The sequence below is a fragment of the Lepidochelys kempii genome, chromosome 4 (assembly GCF_965140285.1).
Source record: "Lepidochelys kempii isolate rLepKem1 chromosome 4, rLepKem1.hap1, whole genome shotgun sequence".
In the NCBI taxonomy this organism is placed as follows: Eukaryota; Metazoa; Chordata; order Testudines; family Cheloniidae; genus Lepidochelys; species Lepidochelys kempii.
Window position 1 is genome coordinate 38,447,523 of NC_136383.1, and position 12,270 is coordinate 38,459,792.

Genomic DNA, 12,270 nt, shown 5'->3' on the forward strand with positions numbered 1-12,270 from the left:
AAACAGAGCATGTTGGCATTAAGAAAAAGTATGAGTTAAAAGAAAGTGTCAAGTGATTATTTATTTAAAAGTGGCATCACAAGTTTAACATAACAGTAATCCAGTATTCACAAGAAAGCACTATCCTGTGCAGGGCCCTCAAATGAGATGCCAGTTCTCAGTGTTAGGCTGCTCTAAAGGAAAGCACTATCTAGAGTTCCAAGGCCATTTCATGCAATTTTAGCTTGTTAAATAAAAAAACAACCCCAAAACATTGTTGCACCAGAATGTTGTTTTGCTAACAGATGTTTTGTTCCTTTAACAAAGGAAGTTTGGCTGTTTTCTTTAATTTTATGTTGACTTGATTCAGAGTGCATCCATCTAACAGTTCACTTTCACATCACTTTTCTATTCCGTTAGCATTTGAATAGGAACTGCATTATTCTAATTTGTTTGTTTGGCCTTTAAAAGTTTCCACTGTACTTCTGTATATATTTTGGTTTGATAAGGGAAGACTTTTGCTTTCAGTAGGCTTATGATGTTAGTGAGTGTCTATTTCAGTCGTCACTTTTATATACTTTCTCAATATGCATGGCATGGCTTCAGTAGGTAAAGATAAGGGTTTCATATTTAACATCCCCAAACTCCCCACTGAAAGCGCAAAAAAAAAAAATTAATCTAATTGAAGTATGTTATGGAGCCTAGATCCAAGAAACTGAAATTCTGAGGTGTTGTAAAAGATGTTTTTTCCCTTTCTGCATTGAATATCTACTTAATACAGTTGATGAAATCAATGGCATACCTTGTACATACAATAGGACACTTGAAAAAGAATTGTACGGTATTCTTTCATTAAGTCTTACCAAATACAAAGCCAAATTTTAAACCTTATTGCCTACATCTATATTAAGTGGCCTGATTTTCAGTTATGTTGAACATCCACAACTCCTTTTGGCTTTAATGGCCACTGCCCAGGTGCTCACAACATCTGGAAATCAGGTGCCTAAAACTTGATTTTCATACCCTAACTTTAGACACACAAGTTTGGAAATTTTGGCCTACAGTTTTTCAGTTTCAGTAGAGACCATCTTCACACAAATGCAAAATTTAACTTCTCTGAAGTAATCTCTTCTGAAAGCACAGGTTTAATTAGAAAAGTGACGATAAAGATCTTGTTTCTTTCGGAATGACTTTCATATGAAAATTTGTTCATTCTACCAGTCAAAAGGTGGTATTTCTAACTTTCAGCATTAAATTCAAGTCTGGGAATCTGAAAATCAAGCTGTGTTCTTTTGGTCCCTTACAAATAATGAATATTTTGCAATCCAGATGAACATTTGTTTTGCAGATGATGCAGCAGATAATTCAGTGTACGCTCTCATAGCTGTATCGGTTCTGCAGTGACAACACGGCTTTTGTCAGTAACAGACACAAAGGAAGGAAATGTTTTATGTGGCATAGGAAGATACCATTTCTGATCACTTTTTAATTATAACTGCACATTCAAATGAAATACTATCTGTTTGTTCTTCTCAGTTGGCTTCAACCTCAAGCTGACCCCTATGAGACCAATTCTCTTCTCAGAGCAGACACAGTTGTGGTTGTTGCAAAGGCTCCTGAGCACAGGCATTCTCAAATATTGTTATAATATATATGGACCACATCTTAAAAGAGAAATTATCTTCTTCCATTCACAACTGTGAACCTTCCCAAATGCAAAAATAGCAATTGCTTACAAGGAAAGGTATCACTGGGAAAGTATTTGTACTATAGACTTTAATACATTATGTGTTTTGTGCTTCGGGGGATGAGGGGCAGGGGTGGAGAAGCTAATCACAGCATCTCCTTTTGCTGTTCATTTAATTTCCCCTTCCATTAGTTCTGTGTCTGTTAGCTGGGAAAATGAGGAGCCAGCCAGTACCATGTGATCCTCAAAAATTTTTGAAGCCACCAGCAAGTGCTCTGAGACACAGAGCCAGAAGAGTACTCAGAAATCACCTACTGCAGGACAGGCCCAACAAAGAAAATAACAGAATGCCACTAGCTGTCACCTTCAGCCCCCAACTAAAACCTCTCCAGTGCATCATCAAAGATCTACAACCTATCCTGAAAAATGATCCCTCACTCTCACAGATCTTGGGAGACAGACCCATCCTTGCTTACAGACAGCCCTCCAACCTGAAGCAAATACTCTCCAGCAACCACACACCACACAACAGAACCACTAACCCAGGAACCTGTCCTTGCAACAAAGCCCAATGCCAACTCTGTCCACATATTTATTCAAGTGACACCATCAGAGGACCTAATCACATTAGCCACAGCATCAGGGGCTTGTTCACCTGCACATCTACCAATGTGATAATGCCATCATGTGCCAGCAATACCCCTCTGCCATGTACATTGGTCAAACTGGACAGTCTCTACATAAAAGAATAAATGGACACAAATCTGACATCAGGAATCATAACATTCAAAAACCGGTAGGAGAACACTTCAACCTCTCTGGCCACTCAGTAACAGGTTTAAGGGTGGCAATTTTGCAACAGAAAAGCTTTAAAAACAGACTCCAGTGAGAAACTGCTGACCCTGAATTAGTATGCAAACTAGATACCATTAACTTGGGTTTGAATAGAGACTGGGACTGGGTCGTTACACATATTGAATCTATTTTCCTATGTTAAGTATCCTCACACCTTCTTGTCAACTGTCTAAATGGGCCATCTTGATTATCACTACAAAAGTTTTTTTCTCCTGCTGATAATGGCTCATCTTAATTAATTAGCCTCTTACTCCACCTTTTCATGTTCTCTGTATGTATGTATAAATATATCTTCTTACTATATGTTCCATTCTATGCATCCGATGAAGTGGTCTGTAGCCCACGGAAGCTTATGCTCAAATAAATTTGTTAGTCTCTAAGGTGCCACAAGTACTCCTTTTCTTTTTGCGGATACAGACTTACACGGCTGCTACTCTGAAACAAATAGTCCAGAGGACACAGCCTAGGCTAATGCAGAGTTTAGAGCTATTGGGGGTGTGTTTTTGTGTTTGTGTTCCTTTACTGAAATTTTTGCCCTGTGAAGTTCCAGTTTCAACCGATTCATCTGGACCTTTACAAGAATTCATTCCTGAAGTCACATTTCTGTATCAAATTTTGCATCTAGAAGATGCAATGGCAATTTGTACTAAATAGTAATTTTTAAAAGTGTGTTTTTGGTTTTTTGGGTTTTTTTTCTGAGAGACTGCTAGATGTGATAAGTCACAGCAACCTTCAGCATCCCTCTCACACCACTTGACTCTTCCAACTGTCCATGCGAGAAACTGGCCCTTGACATAATGGGAGCATTGGACAATCAGCCTGTAATGGTAGACTAGCATTCAAAGTGGCAGAAGTTACATTCTCTGGAAAGTTTACCACAGAAATAGCGATTAAGTTCATGTCATCAGTCTTCAACCAAGAAGGATTTCCTAAAGAATTGGTAACTGACAATGGAATGCAATTGACCTCTGCTGAAATGCAACACTACTTCAGAAGCAATGACATCAAGCACAAAACAGGTTCTTTATACCATCTGAGAGCTAATGGTATAGTTGAGAGAATGCACAGACTGGTGAAAAAATTTGCAACTTATCAGTTTGTAAGTGAGACCATGGAAAGAACCCTTATTTGAAACACTGCTTATAGAACAACTCCACACTCAACAATAGGAGTGTCACCCTTCGAACTGTTAAGAGGACACAAGGCCAATAGATGACTTACTACCTGTCAAGGGCTTACACTTTCTGCTTTTTCAACCAAACCTTCCAATGGAAGTATTTGTGAATGTGTTAGAAACAAACAGAAATACACAGTATGTAAATCATAAGAAAGGTGTTGAACTGCACAAGTTTCAAACTGGAGATTTTGTTCATGTGAAACTGACATACAGAGTCAAAAAATTCATAATAACTTGCAAAATACCATCATGAAAAGCTGGAGATGGTAGTTCTGCTTATTTGTAACCCATGTTTTATTGTAGGAAATGGTTTCAAAAATCATCTGACTAGATTATTTCTTTCAAAATTCTCACACAATCCTGTTGTATTTAGCATGGCAATTAGAGCTATTCACAGCAGCAAAATAATCATTGAAATCATTCTTCAGAATGGGTCACTTTTAATTTTGTGTTATTTTCATTATATTCCATTTCCTATATTGGGATCTGATTACCATCCACTTCCTTTCAAGCATATAACCGCAGACTGTCTTACAACAGACTGAGAAAAGACTTAAAGACTTTTTTATCTACAATAGCTCCTAGCTTGTTTGTATCTCTACAATTAGCAGATAGTCACGCTTTTTATTTTTAGCTTCCACCTCATTATTTGACATTTCTTTGTAAAGAACAGCATATGACATCTATGAGCTCAGATAACTTAAAATATACCTAAATATTTCAGTATCTGACTATTTGCCATCATTGTTTTTGTAACTATTTCTCTCAAGCATCATCTGAAGGTCTGAAAATGCTGCATTGAGTACTACAAATATCCCAGATAACAAAGTTGCTGTGAATGCAACATGGATGTTTGTTTATTTCAATTAATTGAAAGAATTCAAGAATTTGATTCTGTGTTGAGATCCTCTTTGGTGTATGTCCCATAAAAATTCATTAAATTCTCAGCTTTGTGTAATTGCTAACTTATAGCAGCAAATAATTTGGCCCAAATTCTGGTTCTCTATATAGAGAGATTTTTTTTTAAAGAAGACAAGACCCACAAAAACATATTTTGGAGATTAGTGGCCTTTATCAAGGAAAGAAAAGGTACTAAAAATTGAGGGCATGTGGTTTTATTTGTAGCACCTTCAGTATAGTTCTAGAAACACCTCATAATATTTTCTTACTATTTCTCCCTTTTGCAGTGTTTGCAAACTCAGTCATCTATTCTGCATGCATCAGGAAAGCATTGCTCTCTTTTGTAATACAATCCTCCTGGCTTCCAACATGCTGGAGAGACACTTCAAAGCAAGAGGTAAGAGATCTACGTGGCCAAGAATGCATAATATACCAGATAGAATAAGGGATTATACTTCAAGAGAAAAATAAATGATTTTACAACCATTGGGCTGTCTCAAAGTCCATCAGACTATTTGTGGGAGTAAGGCGAGTACAATCTGGCCTACTGTTTCTCAATTTTTAGATCAAGGTTTTCAAATGGGACTAGTGATTTCACGTGTCCATGAAGGAGGCAGGGGAAATAGCATCTTCTGCATTCTAGACTCTTGCACCTCATGCAGGGCTGGGCACAGTCTGGCCCAAAGTCTATCTCGCAGTTCTTTATCTTTTGAGCAGGCCTGTCTTTGTGACATCTATCTATTATTGCAAACTTTTTCCTTGGTTATTTAATTTCCAGCCATTCAGTGTTAATTATCTGCTACATAATTTTTCTTTTGTTCTTTGAACTCCTTGGGTGAAGGGCTCTTCAGAAATCCAAAATATTTATTATTATTGTTGGTAAGAGTTCTGGACAAAGTCCCTTTTAACAGGAAGTTATTTTATGACTGTCTTCTGAGCAACTCTAATTGAATTACATTTTCTCCCTCTTCAAAGATATTTTCGAGATCTTTGGTCATATTTAATCTCTGAATGTTTTTGCTAGGTTGACAGTAGTCATTTATTTGCCATTTTTAATTATTGGAACTTCCTATATCTGGTGATAAAGTCCACAGAACTGGTCATCCCAGGAGTCTTTTCTCCTTCTCCAGGACCTCATCTAGTCATGCAAAGACGTCAAGACATTTTCTGGCCAAACAAGGTTCTTTGCTAGTAATTCTGTTATTGCAAAGACTTTTCTTCTGATGTTTGGGGAGCAAAGATCCACTACTCTGACTTGAAACCAGCTGCCTGTTTTTTTTCTGGTCTTTATCATTCTCCCTGAGTTTTCATTTAACAGGAGTTACTTTCTTGTACCTTCTGAAAGTAATAACTAAGAATTATTGTTTGGAACTAGCCTTGTAGTAGTAACATGATTGACAAATATCAAATACTTAGCGGTTTGGAGTAGATCAAATATACTGTGGGCCAGATCCTCAGCTAGTGTAAAATGAACATGGCTTCATTTAAGTTGTTATGACCTAGTCTGATGCCACTCAGTATGCTCACCAATCTGGTGCACGTGAACCCAATTGTTGGGTCCCATCTGCTCCCATGTCAACTGAGTTTGGGTAGAGTCTAATCACTGTTTCTAATCTTGGACCATAGGACGCACTCAAAATCAATGTCTTAAATCTCACAGGCTCCCCCAATCACTTACACAAATGTTTCCAGAGCTCCAGCCTGAGCAGCTGTAATGAATACATCATAATAGGCTGCCCTTTGGCAAGATTAGACGTGTCAGCACATAATACAAAATGGAGTTCATAATTTCATACAGGCATATCCCACTTTGTCAAAGAAGTCATCAGAGCTATGCTGATTTCCTCAGCTGAGGATCTGGCATGGTATCTTTAGTAGCATGTTTACTTGTGAGAGATATTCCTTTCAGTTCCAGTCCAACAGGTAACAGAGGAACTCTTTCGAACAGAAAGAAAAGTCTCATGCAGTGTTGCAGTTTCATGATATTACCCTCCAGGACTGAAATCTATCCTCATTGTTTCACCTACTTAAGTGAGAAAGTGCTTCAAAATTCCTAACGACTGCAACCCATTGCTGTTTCACTATGTACACAAAAGATTCAACAAAACCAAGCTCAAACTGCAATCCAGTTTTTAATATGACTGTGAAAAATCAGCTGAGAAACAAGTGAGATGAAGTACAGCAAATACTTTGCTACTGTACGTAATAAAGGGGTGCATAGCAACTCTGGGATTCCACTGACCATTGGCCTCAAAAATGCAGGGGAAAAGAGATAAGCAGTTTGAAAAGCAAAAACACTCCCAAAATGTATCTCTCAGGGAAAAAGGGCCTTTTGTCAAAATTGAAGGAATTTAAGTGAATAAAATGGAAATTACTAAAAACAAGAAAGAGTTGCCTTTGTAAAAACATGTAAAAGATAAAGGCAAATGCCCAATGACTTCAATGGGTCAGGATTTCACCCATAATTCCTGTCAATAACTTTGTAATTACACGGTGAGATTCTGTGCAGCACTCCAAGGGTACTGGAATGAAAGACTTATGGCACAGCCACGGCTGGCCCACGACACCTGCCTCAGGCTCGTGAGGCACCCAGCTAAAAATTGCAGTGGAAAGCTTTGGGCTTGAGCAGCAGCCTGGACTTAGGGACCTTTCCCCCTCGCAGGGTCCCAGAATTTGGGCTCCAGCCCAAACCTGAACCCGAACATCTACACAGGAATTTTACAGCCTGCAGTCCGAGCCCCAGTCAGCTGATCTGGGCCAGCATAGGTGTATAATTGCTGTGCAGACATACCCTAGAAGTCACGTCATAGGACTCACAGCTCGGGGGTAGGGAGGTTATGATAGCTTTTAACCATCTTTGTGCCCTCCTGATTCTGGGCTCCTCCGGGGGGCTGGACAGGCACCTGGCATAACCTAGACAAATCTGGAGCCTTGCCTTATTTACCCTGGGGCTGCCCTATGAGTCACAGCACTACACATAATCTCCTCAGCACCATGTGCAGTGGCCCTGCCCCCAACTTGCTCAGCTGCTCCTTCTGTCTACAACCTAGCCCCTGGCTCACCCACTACACCAAACCTTGCCAATGGAGTTCTTGGAAGGCAGACTTACAGAAGACTTCTGCACTGCCTGCACCAGGGAATTTCTCTCTGGTCAGATATTGAGCTTTTAGAGCCCCTTTATGCCACAGTGGCCATGGTACAGAGGCTAAGCGAGGGTAAGGATCTTACCTACTAAAGCCCATATAATAGCCTGATAAATTAGTACACATCTAATTAGCTTCTTGAATTTATCTTTTATCTCATAGCACATCAGCTCTTTTCATCATCATCATCACTCCCATAAACACATTGGTCATTGGGCCACCACCACTGATAAGCAATCAACCAATTGTCTCCACCCCAATGATTGTGTGTCAGTGCTTGAGTCTCCGCGAAGTCCATTCCTGTCCACTCTTTTATGTTGTCAGTCCATCTCTTCTTCTGTCTACCTCTTCTTCTCTTCCCCTGCACTGTCCCTTGGAGGATGATCTTGGATAGGCCAGATGAACTTGTTACATGGCTGTACCACTTCAGCTTGCACTTCTTCACAGTCGCCAGGAGGTCTTCATATGACCCAGCGCATTAGGTGATGATGTTGCAGATCTCTTCATTAGTGATGTAGTCAAATAGGAGATGCCCAGGATTTTACGGAAGTATCTCACCTCTACTACCTCTATTTTCCATTCAAGTTCTGCCATAAGGGTCCATGTCTCGCAGGCATACAGAAAAATAGAGATGACTAATGCATGCAGCAGTTTCAGTTTGGATTCCAGGGAGATGTCCTTATTCCTCCAAATTGGCTTTCGCTTTGCCACTGCTGCTGCTGTTTGTGCAGTTCTTGTCCGAATTTCTGCCTTGGATCCTTCATCAGTGATGATTGCCCAAATACTTGAACTGTTTCACTGTCTCCAGCTCTTGTCCACTGACAGTGATATATGAGCTGATCCCATCATGTTTGTTTGTCATCAGCTTGGTTTTCTCTGCACTGATTTCAATGCTGTATTTTGCGGAGGTTTCATCCAATCATTTCACAAGTTTGGCAAGTTCATCTTTGCTGCCTGCCAGGCCATCAATGTAATCAGCGAACCGAAGATTTGAGATTGTTCGCCCCCTCAATGCTGACTGTGCATATGTGATCTTCCAGGGCATCAGTCATTATGCACTCCAAGTAAATGTTGAACAGTGTGGGTGAAAGAAGGCAGCCTTGCCGGACTCAACAGTGGTGTGAAACCACTCTCCTATTGTGCCATTGATGAGAATTGCACTGCTGCCCTTGGCATATAGTTGTTTAATGGTACGAATAAGCTTGTGACCAACATTGTAATTCTTCATGATTGCCCAGAGAGCTCCTTTAGCAAGGCCAAAAATTAAAAAGGCAGACACCATAAAAGTGCCATATGACACCCTAGGTCTTTCATTGTGAGAGTGTTCCTGCAAAATGCAGAGTGTCAATGGGAGTTGAAGTGAGTCAGCACTTCACAGGATTGGGCCCTATATGAGCTTCCATGAACTTCTTCCTCATGCTCACATTATCTTTGAATTGGTCTTGGTACAGGAAGATTTGATAGACATTCCAAAGCAAATACAGCTTCTTCCCAGCTGAAGCCATGTCAGAGCATCATAGACAAGTAGGGCTGGAAGGGACCTGAAGAGGTCATCGAGTCCATCCATTCCCCGCCCCCAACACACACTTGCTGAGGCAGGATTAAGAATACCTAGACCACCCCTGACAGGTCACCTTACAAATCTTTAGTGATGGGGATTCCACAGCCTAGTTATTTAAGTACTTTATCCTTTTAGTTAGAATTTTTTCCCTAATATTGAACCTAAATCTCCCTTGTTGCAGATTACGTTGATTACTTCTTGTCCTGTCTTCAGTGGACATGGAGAACAGTTGATCACCATCCTCTTTATAACAGCCCTTAACATATTTGAAGACTACTATCAGGTATCCCCAAAGTTGTCTTTTCTTATGATGTATTTAATATTGCACTGACAATACTTTGCAGCAGTTGGCCTTGCTCTTTAATCCGGATCTGTCTTTAAATCTGTAGTGAATGCAACTTCACTCTTTAGCAGGACTAGAGATTCTAAACACAGTAATTTGGGGACCTACAAAAAGGAAACCAGTGTCTCGCCTATCTGTTACCCCCTCTGGAAACCCTACACTCCTGAAGTTGTTTCTTTTACTCCTCTTCTCTGTCTCCACACTTCCTTTTTGTAGTTCAGCCTTTATTAAGCTTTTTTTTACTTTTGCTTTATTCACTACAATTTTTTCTGTCTTACTCCCTGGTCCACACACCACGTTCGTATAAAAGTCACGCTCACTTTGGTCTTGCTGCCACACCTATCTGAAATACTTCATCTCCAAGAGGCATGCAGGCACAGAGCAACAGCTGATCCTGCATAGCATTAACTCCCACATGGACATTCAGCACGAGTGAAATCGCGACCCCACTGAAGTTAATGGCAGAATTCCCAGTGACTTCAGTGGGACCAGCATTTCACTCTAGTTATGTGGAGAAGCATTCCACAGAGTGCATCGCCAAACATATCCCTTTCAGTCCCAGCATGGTTCCTTCCAACCAGCAGAGCTCAAACCCCACAAAATGTGACAGAGAGGCCTGGACAGGGGGATTCCATGGAATTACTGTTCCCCTCTTGTGTGCCCTCTGACCCAGTTATGTCTGTTTCTTCCTCCCCTTTCCTCAGGAGGACTGGAGGGAAGAATCCAGCTTTTTGATACGGGGTACTGTACAATTAAAATTCAGGAAAACAATCACACAGGAACATATACAATAAAAAATATAAACCAGACCTGACCCAAACCCAAATGTTTCAGACAGATTTAGAACTGAATGTGTCTCTGATAAAATGTTATTTATTTCAGAGCTACTATGAAATGTTTTTCTTATTTTTATGAGAGCTCTGGACAGAGAACACTTTACTGAAAATTGCTTTACAAATGGCATTTGATTAGATCATTAAATTCTGTTTAATGATCTTTAAACATCTTTGTTGATTATTTAATGCCTGCATAAGATTGCTCTAGGAACAGAAGTTAATTGGCAGTTCTTAATTATACAGTATTCCTGGCCAACATGCAACCCAGGAAACAGTCATGATGGAAGATTGCAAAATATGATTTTAGTAGTGGCATGGCATTGAGAAGTGAGCTCTAGTTTTGGAATCAGGTGGTCCTAAGTTCTATTCCTGGTTTTACCGCTGATGGACTCACAGTGGGATCTTGGACAAGTCACTTCACATCTCTCTTTTAGTTTTCCTATATTTAAAATGGGGATACAGACAGAATGGATACAGATAGTAACAGATGGACCTGGTAGATTGTGTTTGATTCCAGGTTAGATATGTTAAAGTTTGAGGTTTGAGATGGAGAATTAGGGTTGGGGTCCAACTTCTATGGGACTGATGTCTCAAAAGTTGCTCTCATAAAATTTTGCCCCAAATGATGGAATTCAAGTGACCTCAAGCAATTTCCAAAAAATGTGAAGGGAAAATAGGAGAAGAAAATAGACAAGACAATCAGCAGGACCAAAAGAATATTTTCTTGTGCCTCTGCTGCTGAAAATGAGACTCAGAAGGCTGCCAACCGCAGAAGATACAGTGTGGATGGGGGAGGTTTGAATTCTACAAAGACTCAACAAGAAGCAAGCAGACCAGATAGCTACCTGTGAAGATTGGGGAGGGGACCAGCTCTCTGCCCCCATGAGGATTTTGAAGGCTCTGCCAAGCTCAGAAGATGGATCAGTTATTAGCAATCAGTTAATATTAATATTATCAGCCATATTATTGTAAAGATGTTTCACTCTGGAACTGATTCCATTTGGTTCGAAAGGAACACAGAGCCCAAGCACAGAATCAATCATTCACTGAAGCTGGGGTTTGAACACAGGAGGACAAACTCTTCGACATCATCCGTTCTAGCTTCCGTGGTCTTCTGAGCTTCCCATTAGCATTTTGGACCAATTCTTTAACAATCTCAGAATCTTGGGTTCTTAACTATGTGGAAACCATAATGTTTAAAAATAGTGGGCCCTGGATAAGATGCATGGCCATTTGGATCCTAAATCTCTCTTTGAATTAAGTCTTATTCATACCTCTTTAAACTGCTTGGTCCAGCCAGCCCTAGGTGTTACCCCACACTAAGTCTTCTGACTTTCTTTTTCAGATCCTTATCAAAATAATCTTTCATTCCCCTTCTCTCAATCTCAGTGTATTTGTAGCTATATGGGTACAACTTCATCCTTTAAACAAAATTATTAACACTGTAAAGTGAATTTGTAGACAGAGACATTCATTAAGGGCCCAGCACACAAAGGAAGATTAAAGAGATTATGGGCCTAATTCAGCAAATCGGCAGCAGGGAAGCATAAAGTATGTGCGTGGGGTGCTGCTTGTGCCAGACAAGCTTATTGCATCTCAAGGGAGATTCACTCCTTCAGAGTTAAGGTAATATTTCCATCTTTGCCATGTGCTAGGCTTCCACCATGGACAGTAGGTGACAGCTTTAACTTCCACTGGGGATCTGCAGGAACCCTGCAGGCATAAAACACCGAAGAGAGCTGCTGAATCTGCACACTGTTCAGCCGAACTACCTGTGCCCCATTTTCCA

General features: G+C 40.2%; 1 protein-coding gene across 4 annotated transcripts in view; it reads left to right on the forward strand.

Moving 5' to 3' along the window:
* The window catches only part of LOC144930488 (uncharacterized), a 157,407-nt gene that overhangs the window by 116,955 nt on the left and 28,182 nt on the right, over positions 1 to 12,270 (forward strand). For 3 of the 4 annotated variants that reach the window (XM_078852474.1, XM_078852473.1, XM_078852472.1), the window contains exons 3-4: positions 4,886 to 4,995; positions 9,484 to 9,585. In XM_078852474.1, coding sequence (XP_078708600.1) covers positions 4,886 to 4,995; positions 9,484 to 9,585 — 212 coding nt within the window. The remainder of the gene's footprint in view (positions 1 to 4,885; positions 4,996 to 9,483; positions 9,586 to 12,270) is intronic. The other variant, XR_013635687.1, reaches the window with a different exon arrangement.